Raw genomic sequence first — 25,167 nt, forward strand, 5'->3', positions numbered from 1 at the left:
GTGTGTCCCCTCTGAGTTTGGAACAGATGCCTTCTCTGTCCAAGGCTTTACAGGGCTGACCTCATTCTCAGCTAGAGACAACCTGGCCATTCAGCCACTTCGAATGACTTGAGCCTTTGTCTTTTTCTGGACACCCCACACAGCCTTATTTGCTGTAACCTGCTACAGTAATTATACCACATGAAGGAAACCAGGTAACCTCTCGAACTGACCTCAGAGCTTTGCCCGCTTACTGGTAATTGCCTCGTGACCACAACACAGATAAAGAAGATTCGTTCTGTTTCAGAGTCTCATGTTTGAAGGCATATCTTGCTTAGTGGAGCTTATACAGGAATGCTTAACCTAAATCAAGGTCCCCAATAGGAATATAATACATTTCCTGATTTTATTTGGGATGTAAAGCAATGTAAGTATTAAGAAAGTACCACATATTTGTGTAGGGTGCTTATTAAACACTTTACATTTGTGACTTAATTACTCCTCACAGCAATCCTACTTGATACACACTATTATCTCCACAATTTGTAGAGGAGGTCACAGAGGCAGGGTCAGCTTCATGGGCAGGCAACATGCACCGTCACACAGGGCCCCATGCTCAGAAGGGTCTCATGCTTGATTTAATGCCCTGCTGTCACCATCTTGAAATTCTTAAAAGTTTTATCTTTCCATCTGGGTTTTTAAGGGCAGTCTGAAGGGACCATAAAGCCTGTGTACAAGCAGAGGAGATGGGAACAACAGGCAGGCCTGCAGTCTCTTCCACACCCATACAGTGGTTGCGATGCCCTCTCAGCATAGCGTTCCCAGGGACCCAGGACAGATAGGGGTTCAGCAAGACTCTAAGGCCAAACAAGGCAAGCTTACTGCATCTCTGGCTGAGGAAGAGGGCATGGAGGGGACCTGTGAGGACACACTGTTCAAGCAAACCAACACTTGCTTCCACGCGGAAGGCAATGGCATTGTAACAGAAACGACCAAGCAATCCTGTAGTATCCTCTTCCTTATGTTAGTTCTCTGTATTTGCCTACCACTTATGCTGAGAAGGAGTACCTAGAAGGAAAGGGGAAGCTGGAGCAACCCCCAGTTCCCGCGCTTCTCCCTTCTTCCTCACTTGTAAGTAAGCCAAAGGCAAAGTTATAGAATGTACACGTGTCAAGAAGTGAAGGAAAAAGAGCAGCTACTTTTGTGTATTTCCACTCTTCTGGCAAGAATGAAATACAGATGCCTGTATCAGGGACAAAGCACAAATTGTGTGATCTGTGATTCTGCTTAGTTGAAGGCCTATATTTGCATTTTAAACTAGCATTGCACAACGTAAAGATAAATGGCAAAATTCACGTAAATAATTTAAAATTTTAATTTACTAATGACATTAAATAGCAAATAAAATAACATCATCATAAGTTGAGAAGCTGTGGAAGAAAGGAAATATTTTAGTATCTTTAATGACAATTTTCTCCTGCTTTTTGAAACAAGGCCTTGCATTTATTTTTAACTTGGCCATGCAAATTATATGTTACCTTGAATTTACTTCTAGAAAACAAAGCTAAATCTCTATTTTTCTTAAGTAACACTCACTGTGGCAGAGTCTATTTCCTTCCTTGATGCACATTAATTCAATTCTGCCTCAGTGGTTTAAAAAAAAAAAAAGGCCTGAAATACCAGAAAAATAACATACGCAGAAGCCAAAGATAGTGCCATGATCCAAGACATATGGTTATATGAGCAATTTAAGAGTAATTTTTGTTATGATCAGTCATTTTGCATAAAGCCGAGGCTGTGACAGCCAATTACAAATTGGAACAGATGTCAGGAACAGGGTGCAGATATGCGGCCTCTCACTACTCATTAGAAACTTCCAACGTTCATGTATTTCAGCAGTCTTTGCACTCGATTTGGAACACAAACATGGAAAAATAAAACAACTAAAAAACCAAAATTTCTATTTCAGTTCTGTGCTCTGAAATTCTTTGTGCATTTGTAGCAGCCTGGGAAATATATACACTTGTAGCTTGATCAGCAATTCTGGTAACACATGCCAATGTGTTTTGGCATTTTCTTTAGAAAATGTATATAATTAAAATGTCAATTTAAGCAAATTTGTGTAGAATGCAGTTACTTTAACCAACTTTCCATTCCTAATTAAGCTTATACCATGTTGTAGACTAATTACATCTAACTTGCTTAATATTCCAAATGCCCTGAGGTGAAGGATTGGGGCAGCTTAATGTTTAAGGAAATTTACTATTGAAATCCTTTATAAAGTGCTAGATTTTTTGGTAATGCAAATCATTCTTTCATAATCACTCTGTTTGATAAATCCCAATTCTCACATTTTTATTGGAAGACAGCCACCTTGCAAGCCACACTGCTTTAGAACGAAGTCAGAGTGAAGTCATAGTTTATTTCTGCAGTGCAAATTTCCATGAAATAAACATTTAATAAGCCAGGATGATCCTCAGGAAATCATACAAGAGGCTTGAACAAAAATAATAATTTACCCCTGCCACCTTTTTCACAATTTGGTTTCATATCAAACGAAATTTCTAGACACAAAAGCATGTCCTCTAGAGCCTGGAATCAAATCCCTGCTCGCTAGTTGCTTATATAAGGTGAGTGCTTAATGTATGTGCATCTGTTTCCTCCCCTGCAAAATGGGAAAAAAATCATAGTACCTAGCCGCACAGGGGTCTTAGTGATGATTAAGCTTTCACAGTACCTATCACACAAAGTGCTAATTTAGTGGTAGCTCATATAACAATAAAGATGAGGATTTCCTGAATGCAGAAATTTGTGTCTTAAGAGACCCTGAGGACTTATAAAAAGGAAGGAAAATGTTGAAAGCTTTTTTTTTTTTTAAAGCAATCGCCACAGGCTCCAAATTGCAAAAATTTCACAAAAATAAAATTACAGGGGTGCCTGGGTGGCTCAGTCGTTAAGCATCTGCCTTTGGCCCAGGGCATGATCCCAGGGTTCTAGGATCGAGTCCCACATTGGGCTCCCTGCTCCGGTGGAAGTCGGCTTCTTCCTCTCCCACTCCCCCTGCTTGTGTTCCCTCTCTTGCTGGCTGTTTCTCTCTCTCAAATAAATAAAATCTTTAAAAAGAAATAAATAAAATTTAAAAAAAAAATAAAATTACACACCATACAAGGATCCTCTGTCCTGACCAGGCTCTAAGTAGGCTCTTATGAGCTCTTTTTAACAAGGCCCTGACTTTTGGGCTTTATTTGTGTTCATCCCTGTGTCGTCCAATTTTCCCACGTGTTTTGCTAAAACGGTTTGGCCAGAACCCCGTCGTCCATACCTGATCACATACCTCACAGCACGCGTGAGGCCCCTCATCCTCCCCCATCCCGACACCCTGGCCTGCCTTCAGCAAGAGTCCGCAGGTTAGTTTATTCAGGTCCCCCACCCTTACCCTCGTGTTTCTTCTCATTTTCCATCCACGCAAGCCCATCCTGCTCCAGGGCCATAAATTCCCACTTTTCCTTGCATTCAGAGTGAAGCTCAATCTCTCTCCCACACCGGAAGATGCCATCGTAGCAGTCCCTACGCTGATTGCAATAGTCCCCGCCCATAAATAAAGTCTTTCCAACCATCTTTAACAGATGCCACTGAATAAATTTTCCTTCGTCATACTCCCATCAATGCAAAAAATCCTAGAAAATTTATTGGTATGCAGAATCTGTCAGCACGTAATACAATAATATATTATGGCCAAGTGTAGTTTATTCCAGAAATGTATCATAAAAAGAAAAAAAAATAAGCCTATTTCAACAGGTACTAAAAGTCATTTGATAAAATTCAACACTAATTTTTAATTGATAAATAAGGATTCCATGGACTCTTTCCTTAAAATAGATCTTAAGAGGTAAAGTAGATCTAAGACATCTGACCCAACTTTCTGTAATGTAGGGGAACCTACATACATTCCTGTTGAGCAGCTCTTCCGGGCTTTATCAGAACATTCAACTCCCATTTTTCTTTCCCATTTATTACTTTATTTTTTTTTAAATGTTATCCTAGGGTTCTATTTTGTAACCTGCTTCAGCTTTTCTATCGAGTATCTGAGACCACAGATTAGGAAAACAAACGAGTAATATCACCAACGATACTATGTGTTCTTTGGGGGACTAAAATGAGGCAGTGGGTTCAAAGCATTACTGGAATATTTACACAAAAGATCAGCTTACCAGAATTGTTAAGTTAGAACAAACTTGCTCACCAAGACCCAGATTTAAGTTTCTATGTCCATTCCCTTTTTGAGGTGCCTCCTTGCTTTACTCAGTATGGCTGTCCTCTTCAAGCTTATTTTCACTTGTTCTCAGACAGAATCACAGAAGCAGCCATTTGCAAGTTACTGTGAGTGAATTCATGTGAATACAGTGCCTCTGCTCATGTCTCATTCTATTTCAACTACATAAAGCAAAGCATACATCCTCTACTGAATCATACGGGGCACCGTGCTGGCTTTACTCTGGCAGGAGGGGGGCCAAGCGCCGAACGGTGTATATGATGGTGCTTTAAAGAGTTGGGTCAGCGAAGGTGAGCATCATCTCAGACATCCTCCAAGGTTCAGAGAAGGGATTCAAGATGAAAATGAATTCAGAGGTGACTGTGAGTCTGTTAAAGACAGCCCATAAACACCTTTTGTCAGTAACTAGATTTTTGATGTAAAAAAAAAAAAAAGAAAGAAAGAAAAAGTTGAATAGGTAGAATTATCCCTCTTGTGATTTGGAGATTTGAAAAGAACAGTAATGCTTAATCTTTGGTTCACTCTCAGAGAGGGGGAGAGACAGCTGCCTCTGGGTCCCCAATGGAAGAGGCTGAAATCTCTTGCTCTCTTGAGGTAACTGGGCCTGTAGAAAGGCCTCTGGGATGCAGAACGTGGGCCCTAGAAACCCAGCAAGGAGAACAGTGGGCACCAAGCTAGGGCCCTGTTCACACAAGGGGCCTCCTCTGAGCAGCTGTGCTGGCCCTCTCTGGGATTTTGGCCAGTTGGCACCTGATCAGAGGATTGAGGAAGAGAAAACCAGGGTCTAGGGGCAGACAGGGGAGGGGCTGTGAATGGAATGGAGCCCCAGGCTCTTCTACTTTGTGCAGAAGTTGGATGGGCTTCCAAATGAACTCCACCAGCTCTTCAGGCTTTGCAAGACTGGGGAGAAAACAGTCCTAAAGAGAAGAAATCTGATTTCCTTCTCATCTAGCAGGTGAGAGTTTATTAGTTTTAATTTGATTTGGAGACATAAAAGCAACATAGTCTTATCTGAATCCCAAATGATAATTAAACAATATTGAAAATAAAGCTGTTTTAGAAGAAATGGTATATTAAAAATTCAGAGTACCCTATTTAAATGGCTCTAAGACATACCATCCGCCAGCTTTTAAAATTTCTCAAATGCATCCTATGACTGATGGTATCTTACATCATTCAGGGGCAGTTTCGACCCTGCTGTCATTATCTGAAACCTTTCCTAATAAAGTCAAGAAATTGACAGTTTCAAAACTGGCTGAAGAGGGTCAGTGATTTGGGAGAAAACCCAGTAGAGAAGGGTTTCAAAGCTGCTGCGTCACTAGCATTCTTGCTGGCCCAGTGAACGTTGTGGTGTGGGAAAACAAGGCTATTGAGAACTCAGAGTCAAAGGTGAAACAGAAGGTTCAGACTCTCAAGGTGAAGAATATTTAGCAGTTGTTGAACCATTTTCTTTTTGGTTGTTTATTTTACTTTTAAACTTTTTTAAGTAATATCTTCTTTGCTCAAGCTCTCAGCCCCAGTCTAACCATGAGAAAAATATCAGATAAAACTAAATCCAAGGGCACTCTACAAAACATCTAACCAGATTCTTTCACTAAAAATAAGGAAAGTCGAGAAAACAGACACCATCCACCAGAGCCAGAGGAAACATGACAGAATATAATGTGGCATCCTGCGTGGGATCCAGGATGAGAAAAAGGATCTTCAGTAAAAACCAAGGAAATCAAATAAAGTACAGACTTCAGTTCATAACGTATGGATATTGGTTTGTTGGTTGTGACAAATGTACAATATAACATAACATGTTAAGAATAGGAGAACTTGAGGGGCGCCTGGGTGGCGCAGTCATTAAGTGTCTGCGTTCGGCTCAGGGTGTGATCCCAGCGTTCTGGGATTGAGCCCACATCTGGCTCCCTGCTCAGTGGGAAGCCTGCTTCTTCCTCTCCCATTCCCCCTGCTTGTGTTCCCTCTCTCACTGGCTGTCTCTCTCTGTCAAATTAATAAATAAAATCTTAAAAAAAAAAGAATAGGAGAACTTGAATGTAAAGTATATAGGAACTGTCTGTACTATATGAGCAACTTTTCTGTAAATCTAAAGCTATTCTAACAAAGACTGTTAAAAAAATAAAATCACATCTCTTTACAAAAAATAGATAATATGTTCACATTATGTATAATTATTATCAACAAGGCAAAGTAAATTGTTTCAATAAAGTATTAAAGAAAAGCCCTAGGGGTGAAAGAGCAATGTCATTAATCAACAGCTTTATTGTTTTTTAGTTGTATATGAAAGAGTGGTGTGATTTACAGTTAAAGGTGTTTTAGAATTTGATAAAGTAAGGTAACTATTTTATGAGATGTCAACATGGCACATCATAGGACTACTAATAAATTAAGAATAAAATCCCTTACAAAACCTAAAACAAACAAAACAGGGGCGCTTGGGTGACTCAGTCTTTAAGCGTCTGCCTTCAGCTCAGGTCATGATCCCGGGGTCCTGGGATCCAGTCCCACATCAGGCTCTGCAGGGAGCCTGCTTCTCCCTCTCCCTCTCCCTGCTGCTCCCCCTGCTTGTGCTCACTCTCTCTCTCTGTCAAATAAATAAATAAAACCTTTAAAAACAACAATACCACCAAACTATGGCCAGGGAAGTATCCATGCATAAGTATTATCAATCCTCCTTTACATCGACAAGTGGCCACATGCCACAGCTGGCTGTAATCGGTCCTGAATGGGCACACTCCAAATTAAGAATTCCCTTTAGCTTTTAGCATTTGGCAGACAGCTCCTGCGCCTTATTTCATCAACACTAACACTGAGTCATGTCTGTTTGAAAAATCCCCTTGAAAAGTCTCCTTGTGTTTGAAGCCCAGGCAGAGAGCTCCACTTAACCCACTACTTGGTTCTGAAAAAAAAGAAGAATCTCCAGAGTGTGGCCGTGGTGGGGAGAAGCAAACAGAGCTCCAGCCGGGCCCTTAGCTCTGCAGTCCTACCTCAGCTGCCTTTGCCTAAACCTGCAGACACTGTCCCTGGCATGCTGGTCCATGAAGGGGAACCTCACTGAGAAAGAGAGGTGTGCAACCTGGCGGGGAGCTGGAATACAGAAAGACAGTAAATGCAACGTGTCTACTCATTTCTTGAAAGGCCACTCCTCATTCCTTCTAAATTTCACTGGGATAACCAGCCTTACTCCCCACCTGCTCCACCCATTCTCACCTTCCAGTGATAAATAATAACAACACGTGGACACCACTCCACCGAATCCACTCCAGCAATGAGGTATAAAGGATTCATATTTGACCTCCAGTCCACATCCATCCTGAGGCCAAGTTACTAGAAAAGGAGAAGCTTAAGTATTGTTGATGCATCCCTCCAGGGGGTAGTATCAACACAAAAACTCACCACAAGATACCATTAAGTGTGACATTAAAAAGCTAGAACAGCAGCAGCTGATAGACTCAACCGATTCAGGAACATCACTGAAACCCTTTCAGAAAGTTTGGTGTCCCTCCTGGAAAAACACTAATGGGGCAATTTTCTACAAAATTGGGGAAAGAGCAATGTTTGCTTAGGTACATGCAAACTCGTAGTTTTGCAAAGCTTCATGGAAGCCAGAAGTCCAAATAGAGGACAGAGAAGTTTTAAGTCATGTCAGAAGTGCATGAAATTTACTAATTTAACTATGAATATAAAAGTTTAATAATTTCTAGTAAATCACTTAGATTACTAGCACTTTGCCCTTAGTTGCACATAAAAATGAGTCTGTAGAATTATGAACCATCACAAATTAATAAAAGTCCTCTGACTTGTAGAGTATTTCTAAGCCCCTGTAGGATGATGTGGTAGCCTGAGCATGACATCAAATCTGGCCCAGACTCTGTTCATATTTTGTTCATTTCTGTACTTTTAAACCTGGAAACAGGAATTATACAACTGTTTTTTGAAAGAATCATGAATCTGTTCCTCCATGCCTTTATAGCCTGGGGCAAGAGTAAAGATGGAGGGACTGAGGCTTTTCAAGAAGAAACGAAAAACTAATTAGAGGTTTGGGATACAGCAAAAGCAAATCATCTTTTTTCTTTTTTTTAAAGCCAATAAACTGTAATTGCTGAATTACTCTTTAAGCCTATCTATAGAACTACTTGAAGTTTTTGCTTATAATTAATATGTGGTTTGTATGTAAAAATTATCCCTCCTTCACCTGAAAAATTTAAAGCAAATTCTACACTGTTCAGTAATTATTTCTATCACAAAATCAGTTGAATACTGAACCAATCCCCACTTTGACAGGACGATCTGCTGTGCCCCTAGGGCTCAGAGTCTGGCTACTCTCAGCCTTTGAGAGGTGGCCCACAGGCCCCCCAAGCAGGCCGAGACGATGTAAGGGCCAAATGATACCACAGCACAACTGCTAATGCAAAAATGACTAGTAACAGCCTCCACTGGTGGGATTCCAGAATGTTCAAAGATTTGTTCTGAAGGGAGCTGACAGCTTCCATAGGGGTGTTTGCTACAGGGGGTGTTGTTCAGACTTGTCTGAAATTGATGGCAGTGAGGAAAAGCAGCACTTTACCTACTCCCCCCCCCCCACCTCCAGTGAGTAGTGCATAGAGTGTGATGGGAAAGGAGAATGCAGCTGTGGTTGGAAAAGAGGATGTGGGGAAGGAAGGGGTGGATGGAAGGGCATCCCAACCCACAGACTCCACAGGATTGCTATCTCTGGACTGAGACAGACTGTGTATCTGAACGGGGGTAGGAGAGGGGCTTGCACCTGCTGAAGAACCCCACGAATGCATGAGGCAGTGGCAGCTCGCGCAAGGACTGCTGCAGCCAGGTCCTGCCAGACGTCACCAAGGGGGTGTGCACAACAAAACCCCCCTGCATTCACCCCCAAGTCCCTCCTGAAGGCAAACGGCAGCAGTAGTCACTCCAGGTGGGAAGAGGAGGGCCTAGCAGCAGGAGCAGGAGGGGATCAGGCTTCGAACCAAACCAGAGGAGGGGCTGGGACATCAGTGCATAGGAGCCCAGGCACCAAGCCCTCCATACAAATGCCACCATCCCATCTGACTTCACTGAGAAAGCAGCAACAGCAAAGCATTCCACTTGTAACGCAGGGCCCTTCTGAGTGCACTGGTCACATGCCCATGAAGTCAGCCTTGACCTGACCCTTCTACCCCCAGTCCACAACTGTCGTGTACCAGGTCGCTCTTAATTTCCCGCGGTCCTGGCATACAGTCTGGAGCGTCTCATTCAGCCACTGTCCCAAGATAACCTTGCCTTACTCTCCAGCTCTGACAAATTCTCTCCCGGACACTGGAAACAAATATTTAATAAACTATTTCTCTTACCCACTTGCCCCACAGCCAGTCCACATCCTTTTCTAGTTTAGCAGACCTGTTAGACATTAAAATTGTTGACTTTATTGCCTCTGGTTTTTTCCTTGCCTGTGGTTTGTATGTGCACCCCACAGAGAAATTTAGTGTTGGGTGTTGTCTGTGAACTGGTCTACGGTTTGGCAAGGGCTTGCTTTTGAAGGGGAGCCTGTAACGTGCACACACACATTTTCCAGTAAGTTTATCACTCCGTTATTATCTCTACAGGAAGTACTATAAAAAAACAAAACAAAACAAAACAGGACTCCTTTGGATAGTTTTCTTTCAAATAATAAAATCTAGGTCACATTAGCTATCAGGTAAAAAGTCAAAGCCTTCAAATCAGCAGGGTTTTTCTTTCTTTTTAAATCCTTTAGTCAACATTACCATGTAGAGCGGGTCAAGAATAATCCCCACGAGAGAAGTTTTTATGTCGGGTTCAAAGGAAAAAATACTCACGTGCCATGGGGAAAGTATGATGGTATGGTGGTCAGGTAAAGGGACAGGCTCTGGAGCCAACCTGCCACTTAGAGATTTCTCAACTTCTCTGGGATTTACTGTCTTCACTGGGAAGATGAGGATTATAATACCTCGTGCTTCCCAGGGTAGCTGTATGGATTTAACCTCTGTGGAGCCCTCGGCCCAGCACATTACAGGTGCTCAACAACATTAAACCATCAGTAAAAAGGTTAGTGAGAAAGTCTACTCCAGCATTGTGTGACCAACCTCTACATGCCCAGCCTTCTGAATGGAATTCATCAGAGCCAAACTTGCAGTAAACCTCTTCTTGATTTTGTTCCTCTTTTCTCATTGAGGAGTGTCCCCAGTTACAGGAGAAAAGGTGAAGCTATCAGCTTGGAATCAGATGGTGGAAGACCTGGGGTCCATGCTAAGTATTCAAGGCTTTCTCCCAAGTATATATTAAGCATATAATTTTTAACTAAACTAGGACACTTGAGAGAAAGGGGAGGAGCATTAATTATGTCAGAACAGGTGTAAACTCTAACTGTGCCTGAGAAATAGGGTAGGGCCAATGCATTAACCCAGTTGGATACTTTTTTTTTCCCCTCCCAGAGGTTACCACTCTGGACAAAGAGAGAGGTTTTATTTTGTTGACTGGAAGACTCTCCAGCAAACCTCCAATCAAACTCTGAGTAGTCAACTCCTATACCCAGAGATCTATTGACCCTGATTGTGGAGTACATGAAGGAAGGTAAGACTCAGCTCTGGCCCCAAGGAATTCACTATTTAGTTGGTCAGACAGGACACAAATGAACACAGAACAAAACAAAAACAGGGAACAATCCAAAACAGAATATAACCAAACGCTGGACTTCATGACATAACACTTCAAGTAGGATCCTTAAGTGCCAGGCATTAAATGCCCAGGGAAAGGAAAACTTGTAAGGAAATAAGTGGGCCATTAGGAGACTGGGATTTGATTGTATTCCTTAATTGTGAGATGTATTCCTGAAAGTAAAGGAAATTTTGAAGTCTACGTATGATCTTGTATATCTATTCCCACATAACCCTCCAATTTATCCTTCTACTAGCAGCTATCTTTCCATTTAAGATATCTTAAAGGCAAGCCTCTTACAAGAAATCTGGGATAAGGTATACTTTTGTTTTGGTCCATGACCAAAGGGCCATAAGCTATGTTGGGGAACCCTTTTAGATATAACTGGGAATGATTTTTTTTTTTTAAAGTTAGATTTTGGTCTCAGTGGGTTGTGCAATACATTTGGGAAAAAAGTCATACTTTATATTGAGATATTGTAAATTTATTTCCAAGAAAAGATAAACTTGAAGACAGTTTATCTATTATTTGGTAAGGTCAGGAAGACCATGAAACATAGAATCCAACAGAAAAATAGAACTTAGAAAAGATGTTATCTGTATCAAAACATGGTGGTCATCTATTATGAAACCAGGCCTTTCTGGTGTCAACTCATGGTGAACTGTTTAAATAATGGCATAATATTTATTAAGAAATTGATACCCACTAGGCCAATTTCTTTAAAAATCTCTTTTGAAGCTTACTTAAGCTCTGCTTAATTTTGCACTTCAGAAGAAAATCAAGTGATTGTGAGATTCCTATGTTTTTAATGAAAATTTTGGATTAATCTTGAAGATTCAAAGCCAAATACTTCCCAAGTGGGAAAACGATTTCCAGAGAAAGAACTAAGTAGGAATTAAGATGATATTCTGAAAATAGTTCTAAACAAAAGAGGAAAACCCATCTTAAATGTGACCTACCGCTGTTTTAGACTTCCTGGGTCTCCCTTGCCTCTCTGCCATTCACTGCTTCATTCACTGTGACAACACTAGAGGTCAAAACAGAAAGCCTCTGGGGTCCTTAGCTCCTCAGGGTTTTCTATCTGGATGGAGTGGGGGAGCACACAAGGCCCACAAAAATAAAAATAACCATTTATTAAGAATGATGGTAAAAGAAAATGCTCAGCCTCTAGGACATACATAGAGAGGGACATAAACGTTGACTGCCTTGGCCAGATATAGCCTAGCGGACAGCAGAAGAGGTAGGGCTTAAGAGACGGTGAGCTCATAACAAATAGAGATGGTGATGGAACGGGTAGGTGAGAATAAGTTTCAAGGACACAGAAGGTGCTTCAGGAATTTTAACTCATTTAACTTAATTTGTTAGGTAGCCGATGGCTCCTTCTAGAACATATGGCCTTTTTTCTCCATTTGTTTGAAAGACATAGAAGCAACATATCAGGGGCTTATGGACTGTCTATTGTAGAGGAACAGATAAAGCTCCCAAAGTTTTAGAAGCAGTTTCAGAGCTCAGTTTCTAGAGCCAGTCTCCTTGGGTTGAAAACTTGGACCTGCCACTTACTAGTTGAGTAAGGAACTTTAGAAAGTTGACTTAAAACTCTTGGAGATCCATTTCCTTATGCGTAAAAGTGAATAAGACTAACTACCCCTGTCTAATTAGCGCCCCCCGTGTGCACTTGGGGACTGCCTTGTATTCATTGCTGGCTGCTATCTTGCTGTCTCCCCTCACACACCCTTGTTGAAGATCATTAATCCTTAAATATACTGCTAAGGGACAGCATCCTGGTTGAGGTGGTTGCTACAGCTGGCACTTCATCTTTTCCCGCCACTCATTTATCCTGCTCCTCTTTCACGATTCGTCAACTTCATTCGCTCTATAATTCTTCAGTTATTTTCAACATCCACATCCAGCTATTTTTCTTCAATGAATCCACCACCACCTTCCTTGTGACACTTAAAAATTCATTTCTTGGGGCGCCTGGGTGGCACAGCGGTTAAGCATCTGCCTTCACGCTCAGGGCGTGATCCCGGCATTCTGGGATCGAGCCCCACATCAGGCTCCTCCGCTATGAGCCTGCTTCTTCCTCTCCCACTCCCCCCTGCTTGTGTTCCCTCTCTCGCTGGCTGTCTCTATCTCTGTCAAATAAATAAAAATAAAATCTTTAAAAAAAATTCATTTCTTTTTGTCATTAAGGTGATGTATTCACTCTTCATTGTAATAAATGGCAATCTCTATTACTCACATTTCATCCCACTTCCAGAAAAAATGAGTGAGTGAGCAGGCTTAGACATTTTTATGAAAAAGCTACCAAAAAAAAAACACCCATTGAAATTCTAGTTTACAATGCTGAAAGAAAAAAAATTGTGCATTTCTTCTCACTTTCTATACAAATGTAAAAACTAAGGGTAAAACGTGTAGGGGGATAGAACAATTGTAAAATTTGTGTGGAACCATGGAAGACCCCAAATAGCTAAAACAATCCTGAGAAAGGACAAAGCTAGAGTATCACGCACCATTCTTTCAAACTACATTACAAAGCTGTAGTAAGCACAATGGTATGGTTTTGGCATAAACACACAGACATATAAATCAGTGGAACAGAATCACAGCCCCAAAATAAACCACGCATTCACAACTAATTTATGACAAAGGAGTCAAGAATACACAATGGGGAAGGGATAGTCTCTTCAATAAGTGGTGTTGAGAAAACTGGACAACCACATGTGAAAAAGAACGAAACTTGACCACTATTTCACAAAAATTAACTCAAACGGATTAAAGACTTTAACATAAGCCCTGAAACCATAAAACTTCTAGAAGTAAATATAGGCAGTAAGCTTTCTGGACAGATGTTAACTAGACTTGTGATAATTTCTCAGTATATACAATACTAAATCATTAGGTTTTACACCTGAAACTAATATGTCAATTATATCTAAATTAAAAAAAAAAACACAGTCTTGTAGGGGGTATTTGTAATCTATAGGAACACAAACTGCATTTTAAACATACAATATATATTGTTCTGGATCATTATAAATAACTTCATTCAAATTTTTAGAATCAATTTTCCCCGTGAAATAAAAGACAGTGAGAAATTTCAGAAGAAACTGATGATTAAATTTTGACCTAAATTTGCTGAGATAAAATTACCATCAGTTTAGTAACTGAAACAGTGTTATGCTTTTGTTTTTATCTATATTTAGAATAGGTCAAAATTCTTACCACGCTCTTGCTAAAAATTGTTTCATTAGACTAAGACAGTGGAAAAGTGAAATTTAGTGATGACAAAAGCTTTCAGCTGTATCTTTTCAGGATTCATCTCATTCTCCTTTAGAGGCCACAGCTATGGAATTCTAAGAGTCACATTAAGACTCGATTCCACAAAGGACGCAAAACGAGAAATGCCCCTTAATGATTAAAAGATGATCATGACTATGGGACAGAAGTGTGTATACCGAGGGTACTGTGTCATAGTCTTAACATTTTGCTGCTTCTTTAGTTTCTTAATCTATGTTGGGAGTTGTCCCTTCTAAGGAAACATTTATTAGGTACGATAAAGAGAGGAGTTTGGTTACTTCTTTTTAGTTACTGACAGCTTTGCTAAAACAATATACCTCTACAGTTTTCCTGACTGCCCCCCCTCAACAAATAAAACAAAACAGAAAACCAACCACAGGACCACCACTTAGACCAAGGTTTTCAACCTAGCGCTAAATCTTAGAGCAGACCAGAACTTTAGTGGTGATTGAGCCCATTTGTTACTAACAACTGAAACAAAGCTCAGAAAGTTTAAATTATCCAAGACCACTCAGCATGTTATAAAAGCAACTGACAAAATTTATAAAACCTATTACTCTGTACTAGGGCTTATCGTAGCTGGCTTATATAATTTATTCATAATCTTTACAACACTCCTGAAAGATTATTCTGTATTTTATATGAAAGAAATGAAACTGAGAGAAGTTACATGACTTTCCCAAAACTATTTAGCCATTAGTTGTATCGAATTTGAACCCAGGTCTGTCTTGCTCAAAAGTGCATACTCTTCCCCCACATCATGCTGCTTCTCTGGGTAGAGGTGGATCTTTCCTAGAACGCATATGTTAGCATTCTGGGCCAGGCTCCTTCCAGTGCAGACCATCTACAGAGCAGTTAGTACTGCGTCCTCCTCTTAGTTAGCTCAGAAATCACTCTAAGGAACAAGCAGCAAAATGGCGACCAGGGAGAGCGACTGAGAGACCCCTGGTTGCGGGCAAGAAACTCGCCCTATTAGAGCAGTGAGTGTGAGAGTTAGCAGCTGTGAGAACAGGACAAGAAATTCCCTCTTAAATCCCTTTGAGTCCTGACACCTGGGTGGAAGACTAATTCTTTAGTCAGAATTTGTGGTAGTGATAACTATATGATTTATTTTCAATTCAAGCTTTTCTTACAGTAAGGACACTAAAATAACTCCTTAACTTGCACTACATAATGATGGAATATAACTCTTTCATGCCCAGGTGATACTGATTAAAGTCATTTTGATGTCAAGTGAACAACATAAAGTGTGAGTCTATAAAGATTCAGTGTCAAAAAATTCTCATGTTTTATTTTATTGGACATTTGCAAAATTACCAAGAGCTGAACCTAAAAGTCACAAAGCAATGCCTGGATGTATAAGACAGAAACGAGAACATTCACGGTATGGGTTTAAAAAAGGATATAGGAACCTAGATCTACTAAATATGAATCATGTCTTATCACATCATTGCAAGACTCTCACGGCCATTAATAGTTATTCATAATCACCTGGGATAATAGTACTTTTCTTCTCCAATTAATCTATTAAAATCTTAGAAGATTTTGCTGAAATAAATTTTTTTGCAGTTCTATATGAATCATATTTTGAGGGAATATTTTGTTTTTCAGTTGTATATGTAAGACCAGTATGTAACTTTTGAAAATGCCTCTTTCAATAGATAGACGTTTATTAAAATAAACATAGAAATACTTATAAGTGATTATACAGGAAGAGAGTTTTTGTCCACCAGTCACTAAATGCTAAATTGAATATTTCTGAACGATCAACAGCTTCTCATTTCAATGGTGGAATCTTTTAAACATATCACACAAGTGAAATGTGTCACAATGTGGCACTTAATATTGTTTGGAAGATGAAAATAAGTTACTCCGTCTGGGTCTAGTTCAGCGCAAGTGAACAACTACTATCATTACAGAAGAAAGTAGAGGAGAGGCTTTAAGCGATGCTATTTTCACAAAGGAATAATTCTTTGCTTTGTAGAGCCGCTTGCACTCAAGGGATTTCAACACATCACTTGATAATCATGAATTCACTGACGCACCCACAGCACATCTGTGAAAAATAGACTTTACTGCTATCTTACAGATGAAGGGAATTGGGAATGATCACACAGTCAACTTGTGCCAGAGCGAATTGAGACACAAATTTCAAGTGTACAGGTTGTGGCAGTCAGAAAAATGATTCCTCAAAGATGGCCCAAATCCTAATCCCCAGACCCTGTAAATATGTTTGGTACCATGACAAAGGAGAATTAAGGTTACAGATATAAATAAGGTCACTAATCAGCTGATCTTAAAATAGGGAGAGCATCCTGGATTGTCCTGCTGGGCTCAGCATAGTCACAAGGCTCTTTTAAAGTGGAAGAGGGAGGCAGAAGATGAATTCAGAGCCATGGCGGAATGAGAAACACTTGATTCACTGTTGTTGGCTTGAAGGTGGAAGGTGAACGCGGCAGCCTCTAGAAGCTGCAAAAAGCAAGAAAACAGATTTTCCCTCAGAGCCTCGAGGAGAGTATGCAGCCCTGCCCACACCTTGATGTTAGCCCAGAGAGAGCCAGGTTGGGCCTCTGACGTACAGAACAGTAAGATTGTAAATTTGTGATGTTTTAAGCCACCAAATTCATGGTAATTTGTTATACCAACAATCAAAAATAGTTGCTTAATAAATTAGGAGCAATTAATACAAAACAGTCATTAAGAAAGACTATTAATAATAAACTCAAGCAACCAAAGAATAACATGTAACTTGGAAATGCAAGTCAATTTTGAAGTAATAAAAGTAGAAACACACAGATTCTTTGGCATAAAGAAAGATGGAAAAGGACAGACCTGAGAGGAATTTTTTTTTTCTCTTCCACTGGAATACTAGAAGAGAAAGGAAATTATAAAAAGAACACATGTATCTAAAGGATGAGGTAAGAGTTTTTAAAAGGCTACTTGGAATAGCCTTCCAGAAGAAGTTTTGGAATCTTTGTCCCGAGAGATCTTTAAGATACACAGCGATGTATTTTATCTACCCTGGATGGCTTAGATATATACTTGCCTGATGACAAGGGGCCAGACGAGACAATCTCTCCTGGCCTCCTCTGGCCTAAATATTCTACACAGACCTGAGTCCATTCAATTCAGCACCACAATTATTTACTGCCTATCTACTCAATGTAAACCATTCTGCTATGAATAACCAAAGAATAACATAAACTCTGACTTCAAGAAACTCACAGTTTAATAGTGAACCAAGGTAAACAGTCAACCCTATGCAGGCTAGAAAATGACAAGAATCATAAGGATTGAATATGTGATATATTGATTAAAGCTCATTAGATATATAAAAATCATTAGATATATAAAAATCATTAGATATATTAAATTAAAGCTCATTAGATATATAAAAATCATTAGATATATAAAAATCATTAGATATATAAAAATCATTAGATATAGATATGTGATATATTAGATTAAAGCTCATTAGATATATAAAAATCATTAGATCTTATACTGATCATGAAACAATATTATAAGTCACCACCGGAGACTATCAGAGCACCAATTTATTACAATGAGAATTTATCCCAACCTTCCTAAAATTCTATATAAGGAAAATTTTAAAAATAAACTCTTTATTATAGAATTTCAGCTAAGAGAGGCAGAATGATAGAATTAGATTATATCTAGACTGTATCTAGAATGTATATAGAATATAAAAATTACCATTTTAGAAGCCCTGTATAAAATAATGGATCTGGGCAATCATCAGCAATACATGCGGAAACTATTTAGTGATGATTTGATGGTGAATTTTGTTGTGGAGTGATCCGACCGAGACCGCTTAACACACCGAACTGTCTTAATATCACTGAGTATGACACCAGCCATTTATGTGTCTCTTTCCAATTTAACACAGCTTCCAAATCTACATATTTTTTCAAGGGTAATACAGGACATAGAGGAGCCAGTTAAAAATTACAGAATGGCAGCAACCAGTTAAATGCAGAACGTGGACCAGGATGTATGAGCCAAGTACTCTAGCAAATCAGTGACATTTAAGAAGGGAGGAGAGAGAGGCTTGTTATAGGACAAAAGACACGTAAGAGACATAACAACCAAATGTAACATGTAGACCTTGTTGGATCCTGATGCAAAAAAGAAACAACTCAAAGACGGCGTTTTTAAGATCAGCAGAGAAATTTAAATATGGACTAGATATCAAATGATATTGTAGGATTATTGTTACAACGTGATAAAGGCATGGCATTACTCAATATATTTCTCATCTGTTAGAGATGCATACTAAAGGGGTCACAGATTTAAAAATACAGTACCCAGTTATGCTTTAAAATCCTCCAATAAAAAAATTGTAAGAATGAGGAATAAATAGCACAGGACCAGCGAAACAGTGATCTATAGTCAAGTTGTATGATGCAACATGAGGGTCGTTATAATATTTTCTCTCCTTAGATGCTTGAACTTTCCACAATAAAAAAATTTAAAAGACAACAACAGTAAGTAAATAAAAGTGTGCCGGGTCTATTTGATTATCCCTCATCACCGCGCTACTGAAAGCTTGGTAGATCTATACCAGAAATTTTCTTTACTTTTTTGCACATATTTTTCACTAGCAATCTGACTTCTATCCCTTTAAGATTGAACACTTTTCACCTCTGATGGAAAGGAAGTTTACTATTCACCAAATTTTCAATCGAAATAACCAAGGGTAAAAACTATCATAAATAAACTATTACTTCCGATGCTCAAGAAATACAGGAGCAGTAGACCCGCTTCCGTTTGCGCGTGCGGTGAGTATATAGCTTCCAGGCACTTTTTGTAGTAAAGCGTGAATGTGATGGGGGAATACTTGCAAAATTTCAAATTCTTTACAGTTCACATGGTCAGGGTTAGTGTTGTAACACTGGTTGAAAGTGCATAATTCTCAGGTTTTTTTTTTTTTTTTTTTTTGGCAACAAACTGTGTTTGTTTTAAAACAATTATCTTCGGTAAAAATCTAGTCTAGATGTTTAATTAATGTTACTCTCCTGTCTGATTTTTGAGTACAACAGACTTCTCTATGGGGAACAAGGGGCTGCAGGACAGAACATATTTCTCTTCAATGCTCCCTGCGTAGACACATGAGTGCCAGACCTGACTGATCTATGCCAGTGCAAGTGACAGGGTTACACATGGGAACTTCAGGGCAAGGCTCTTTAGCAATAATCCTAGCAATGGAGCAAAACCCAAATCTCGTGTGAGACTGTTCAGAAGGCCTTTGAAGGCATTTATAATAGATGATCCCCTTTTCAAAAATGTTCTCCTTTAAAAAAAAGTTTTCATGTTTGCAAATAATTTTTCTGAATAAGGCTTAAAGATGGTTACAAACACAAATTACATTGTTAATGAGATTAAAACTACTTCCAAAGAAATGTAAAATTTTATCATACTTGTAAAAGCTTTTAATTTTTTTAATCTTTTTAAATTTCAAGAAATGTAATATATTTTCCTTTCTTCTTTAAACGTAGCTTCTCATGAAGGGATGCCCAGAAAGCTATAGTTATTTTCCACCAGAAGAATGTAAAGACAAAACAGGGAGTAAAAGTAATCCAGATAAAGAGGCTATGTTACAGAGAACTAAACCGGGCATTTTAGCTTACTTTTCCTTATGCAATTTAAGTTCTCTGGTCAGGGATTGTAGGTGTAAGGGCAACGAAGGTGATTGTCTCTGCGGCGCACACAGTGTTCACATTCCGTATTTTTTCACGTAAAGCACTGTACTGTCTAGGTTACGACAATTACGTAGATGATTTGTAACTTTGGCATTTGGTTTGGCTGAGATGTAGAAGAAAGAGTACTTGCCTTCAAGATTTATAGTTCAAGATTTATAGTACCCATTACCTGATACCTCTCTTCTTCCCATGCCTGAAACCCAAACATCTTACCGACCACAGCCTCTGTGAATTTCCCTTCTGCTGGAAGAGGGAAGTACTGATTTGGGGACAAGTTGCTGCCATATCCCAGGAGAAAACCTTCTAGTTTTACATTTGGATTTGGACGGAGGAACTTCAAGAGGATGGAGTCACTCGTGGTATTGATGTGGACTTTCAGGCTTGGCCTTTTACCTAAAGATGGGGACACAAAATACAGGGCTGTTATTTTACCAGTTAGCATCCCAGAGCAAATCTGGAGCAAAGGTTAGGTGCTAGAGGCATTGTTACTAGAAAGCATGCTATCTACTTAGCTACTCAATATTCCAACACATCCACCCAAACTGCTAAAGCACGGGTCATTTTGAGATCCAAAAACCTAAACTAAATAGCATAGAAAGCAGTCTAGGACACAAAGTAAAATCTTAGAGCTTAGTATTTGGTAATTTATGATGGAGCAGGTAGATGGGATTTAAGGCTACTTTGGTTATCCACAATAGTCAAAACCTTCACTGGATACATACTGTCCGGCAATGTTTGAAGAATCTGAAATTTCTTATCAGTAAATTTAACTACTGCGTTTTGAAAACCCCCAGCCTGCTGCTCTCCAACTGTATCCCCACAAGACAGTGATTTAGATATAGAGTTAGAAACAAAGAGACACAGGTGGGGGGGTCAGCTTAGGGAAAATAGGGAGTTCTGAGAGAGGTGATAAATGGAGGAGAGAGCCCTTTAGGTCTATTTGGGGCCTGCAGGGTCAACGAGACAGCTACATGGCGATGACCCCCAGGAGGCTGAAAAACCGAGTGCGATGCTCAGGAATGGAACACAGATCCATGAGGATCAGCACTTTCTAAATAATCATCGGATGAACCTTCCCAGAGAGACTGTGCAGAATGAGGAGAGAAAATTTAATTAAATGTTCAAGGCTTTTTTTTTTTAAACTATGTAGGCAACAGGGGCAGATTATCACACTAACCAGAAGTCTTGACCAAGCAGTGAGTAAACAACATTGCCTTTTGTCTTTGGGACCAGAAGGAGCAACGTTCAAATGCCAGCTCTGCAACTTAATTATCACTGGGGCCTCTGGCTACTCACTGAACATACTTGACCCTGAATTTCTTTTTATTTATTTATTTATTTTTAAAATTTTTTAAAAGATTTTATTTATTTATTTGACAGAGAGACAGCCAGCGAGAGAGGGAACACAAACAGGGGGAGTGGGAGAGGAAGAAGCAGGCTCATATCGGAGGAGCCTGACGTGGGACTCGATCCCAGAACGCCGGGATCATGCCCTGAGCCGAAGGCAGACGCCCAACCGCTGTGCCACCCAGGCACCCTGACACTGAATTTCTTGATTTGTAAATTATGAATGCTGGAGAACAATGTCCACTTTAATGGGTTGTTTACAAAGATTAGTGCAAATGGCACTACTTAAAGCTGGTACATAGTAATTGCTCAATAATTTGTTACTTAATGAAGGCCATCCATAACCTTTTAGCACAAGACAGAAATCCAAACCAGCTTTGTAAGACTTTCTGTAAATTCATATTAAACTAATTTGGTAACAAAATGCAGTCTGAACCATACGAGGCCACTAAGTCTTTCTCAAATCTCACTGAATAGTCTGTGCAAATATTCACATGTTTAACTGTAGGAATATTTACATGTTTAATTAAGGGGTGCTGGCCAAATGCCCACTGTAGAGGTACCTTAATATCTGGTGTAGACAACCTAGTATATTTCTAAAATCCAAAGATTTTCTGAGTTCTAAAACATAGAACTGGCCCCAAGAGTTTTAGATACAAGATTGTAGATCTCAATTATTTTCTTTCTTTATTCTACAGAGATTTAATATTTTTAGAATAATTTACCCATTGGAAAGATTGCATTTATTAATTAGTAATCCACATTTGATTTGTCATGATTCAAAGATTTATATTGCATTAATACCAGTCAGCACCTCTGAACAGCATGGCTTCCCAAAGTCATCACACTAAATTTATACTATTCCAGTCAAAATTAGCCTGTAATATAGTTACAAAAAGGATTCCAATAAGCCTTTAAAAAAAATACAGATAGGCCGTTCTTGGATACCCAGTTGTGGGACCCACTGTCTTACCTCAGTAACCAGTACTACTATTTCTAGGTATGTGCATAGTTCTTTAAACTTCCAAGAATTTGATGAAATTTCCATAAACTTCTAGATTCTCAAATTGCTATTCCTACATTTCTGGTGTAATTAAAACTCAGAGATATTGGGTGGCTTATCCAAGTCCAAGGAAGACTCATCTGGTCTAGCTCACCTAGTGCAGCTCTCTCATAGCACAAACAACAAACCTGAGGGCAGCCAGTTCTCTGTCACTCTGCAAGTTAAGTGCAAGGTCAAAACTGGCTCTCAGTTCGCACCAACCTGCACTTCCTGCTGTTTCTATTGAGAACATCATCATTACCCACTAGAGTAAGGAGTGGCCAACCCCCAGACCGTAATGCTCAAATCGATGCTAACTGCTAATGTTTTGTCCTAACTTCATTAGATTTTGATGAGAGGATTTATACTTCAGCTGTAACATAGATTTTGTCCAAGTCAAATTTCCCCTTCTTAGTTATGTGCCTAGATTAACCCTAGAGTCACTCCACTACCTTGGAAGATTATTAGGTCCCACGGTAAATTAAAACACAGCTGGCTTGTTTCCAACCCCTTGTTGGGAAGCAGAGAATAAGGAATCTTAGTGTACTTAGGCTTCACTCATGTTTGACTAAGAGCCAAGAGTCACAGCATCATCACATTAGACCTTTGCTCATAGATTTTGGCCTGATGTACCACATTACTTTTCCACTTGGAAAGTGGAAAGGATAATGGCACCAAGTGAGGAAAAGGAAGGCTGTAAACAGAATTACTGACCAACAAAAATGGAAGTGTTCTCATTTCCTTCACATGGGAATTTTCATGACTCCAGTCTTTCTCCCTTTCACGAATGATTTATGTCAGCAAATACATCAACATCATGTAACTTTTTGAATGAATTGACATTTAGCAGACCTACTTTTCCAAAATTCTAATTCATACTACTCTCTGGAGCTAAACTTTTAAAAGTCCTGAAAAAGAGAGAGAGATGCACAGAGACAGATCTTACCTCAAAGCAGCATCACAAATTTAGTATTTTGAGACTATCATCCCATTTGCTTATTTGAAGCTAGAAATTCAAGTCTCTTCATTATCCTGCCACATATTATTTCTTCCTTTATTATTTCTCAACGTATCTTATTTCTTTTTGGCCAGTATAATCTTCTCACATTCTGCAATGCACTTCCACCTATGCTCACACTGTTACCCAATATGGATTCCTTCTATCTTCTGTTTGTCTTCTCTACGCCCCTTCACCCACTCAGTTATTATGCCATTGGTCTTCTTAGTGCTCAGCAAAAAGTTTAAGCAATTTTTGCCCTTTCAATCTGATTAAGTTTGTCAAGCATTCCTTCAAATGAATGTTTCAACTAATATTCAATTTTATACTACTGGACAATTTCCCCTGATATTTTAGGGTATATCTCCATGCACCCTATAATAATTTTTAATCTTTGATAAGTTATTCTTCATTCTAATTCTGGTTTAATGGTTTGGAGCACTAGTCATGTGATGACAGTTATCTTTCAATGTTAGTATGAACACTTCTGGTGAATGACATAAGGTAGAGTTAATAGAAAAATAATATTACATGATACAGGCTTAACTAGGAAAACATTTATAAGTAAAATGGCAGATATGTTGCCCAGAAAAGCCCAGGAGTACAGAGTAATAAGAAAAACATTTTACTATGTCTTGGGAGAAATAAAACCTACACCAATCAAGAGTGAGACAAAATAAAGAATGTGAACATTCCAGGAAACACCACCATTATGGCTGAGAAAAAGATTACACATCAGTAAAGTAGAACCTTGGATCTAGGACAGTTGTTTCTAATCCTCTTTTTGCAACATCCTAGGGTATCTCCAAATAGTTCAAAAGGGTGGTGTGAAATACTAAAAGGAAAAAAAAGTCTTTCAAAATCAAATTAGAATTAATCCTCTTCATTTTTTCATAATAATTTCTTGTTATGTTATATTAGTCACCATACAGTACATCCCAAATTTTTGATGTAAAGTTCCATGATTCATTACTTGCGTATAACACCCAGTGCACCATACAATACGTGCCCTCCTTAGAATTAATCCTCTTTAAATTTTTAAAGGTAAATACATGCCCTATAGCATTAAAATCACATGTCTGTGTTTCAATAAAACCATATAGTTGACCCTTGAACAATATGGGGGTTAGGGGCATTGACCCACCACACAGACAAAAATCTGCATATAAGTTTTAACTCCCTAAAACTTAACTACTAATAGCTTACTACTGACTGGAAGCTTTACTGAGAACATAAACAGTCAATTAACACACATTTTATCTGTGATATGTTTTCTGTATTTGTATTCTTACAATAAAGTTAGTGAGAGAAAAGGAAATGTTAAGAAAATCATAAGAAAGAGAAAATACATTTACAGTACTGTATTTATAAAAAAAAAATCTGTGTATAAGTGGACCAGGGCAGTTCAAACTCATATTGCTCAAGGGTTAACTGTACTTATAAAAATTGGCAGTTGGCTGGATTTGTCCACCAGGTCATCGTTTACCAACTCCTGGTCAATGACCACCATTAGTCTTCAGGGAAATACAAGTTAAAATCACAGTAAGATACCACACACCCAAGAATGGGTAAAATTAAAAGACTCAACAAGTGTTGGGCAAGATTTGAAATAATTGGAGACCTCGTACATTTTTAATGTGAATGTTAAGTGGTGTAACTACTTGTGAAAACTGGGACAGCTACCAAATAACCTGTCAGTTTCATTCATAGGTATTTTTTGAGAAAAAATGAAAAATAATGCTATGCTAAGACTTGTATGTAGACATTCAAAGCAGCACCAGACTGAAATAGCCCAAATGTCCATCAATAGTTAAAGGGATGAACACATTATGGCTTA

At 39.0% G+C, this 25,167-nt stretch overlaps 1 protein-coding gene across 17 annotated transcripts in view; it reads right to left on the reverse strand.

Moving 5' to 3' along the window:
- Positions 1 to 25,167, reverse strand: part of ABI3BP (ABI family member 3 binding protein) — a 241,368-nt gene that overhangs the window by 160,058 nt on the left and 56,143 nt on the right. For all 17 annotated transcript variants that reach the window (XM_019797315.2, XM_019797321.2, XM_034657432.1 and 14 more), the window contains exon 2: positions 20,158 to 20,337. In XM_019797315.2, coding sequence (XP_019652874.1) covers positions 20,158 to 20,337 — 180 coding nt within the window. The remainder of the gene's footprint in view (positions 1 to 20,157; positions 20,338 to 25,167) is intronic.

Source organism: Ailuropoda melanoleuca, chromosome 1 (assembly GCF_002007445.2).
Source record: "Ailuropoda melanoleuca isolate Jingjing chromosome 1, ASM200744v2, whole genome shotgun sequence".
Taxonomy (NCBI): Eukaryota; Metazoa; Chordata; class Mammalia; order Carnivora; family Ursidae; genus Ailuropoda; species Ailuropoda melanoleuca.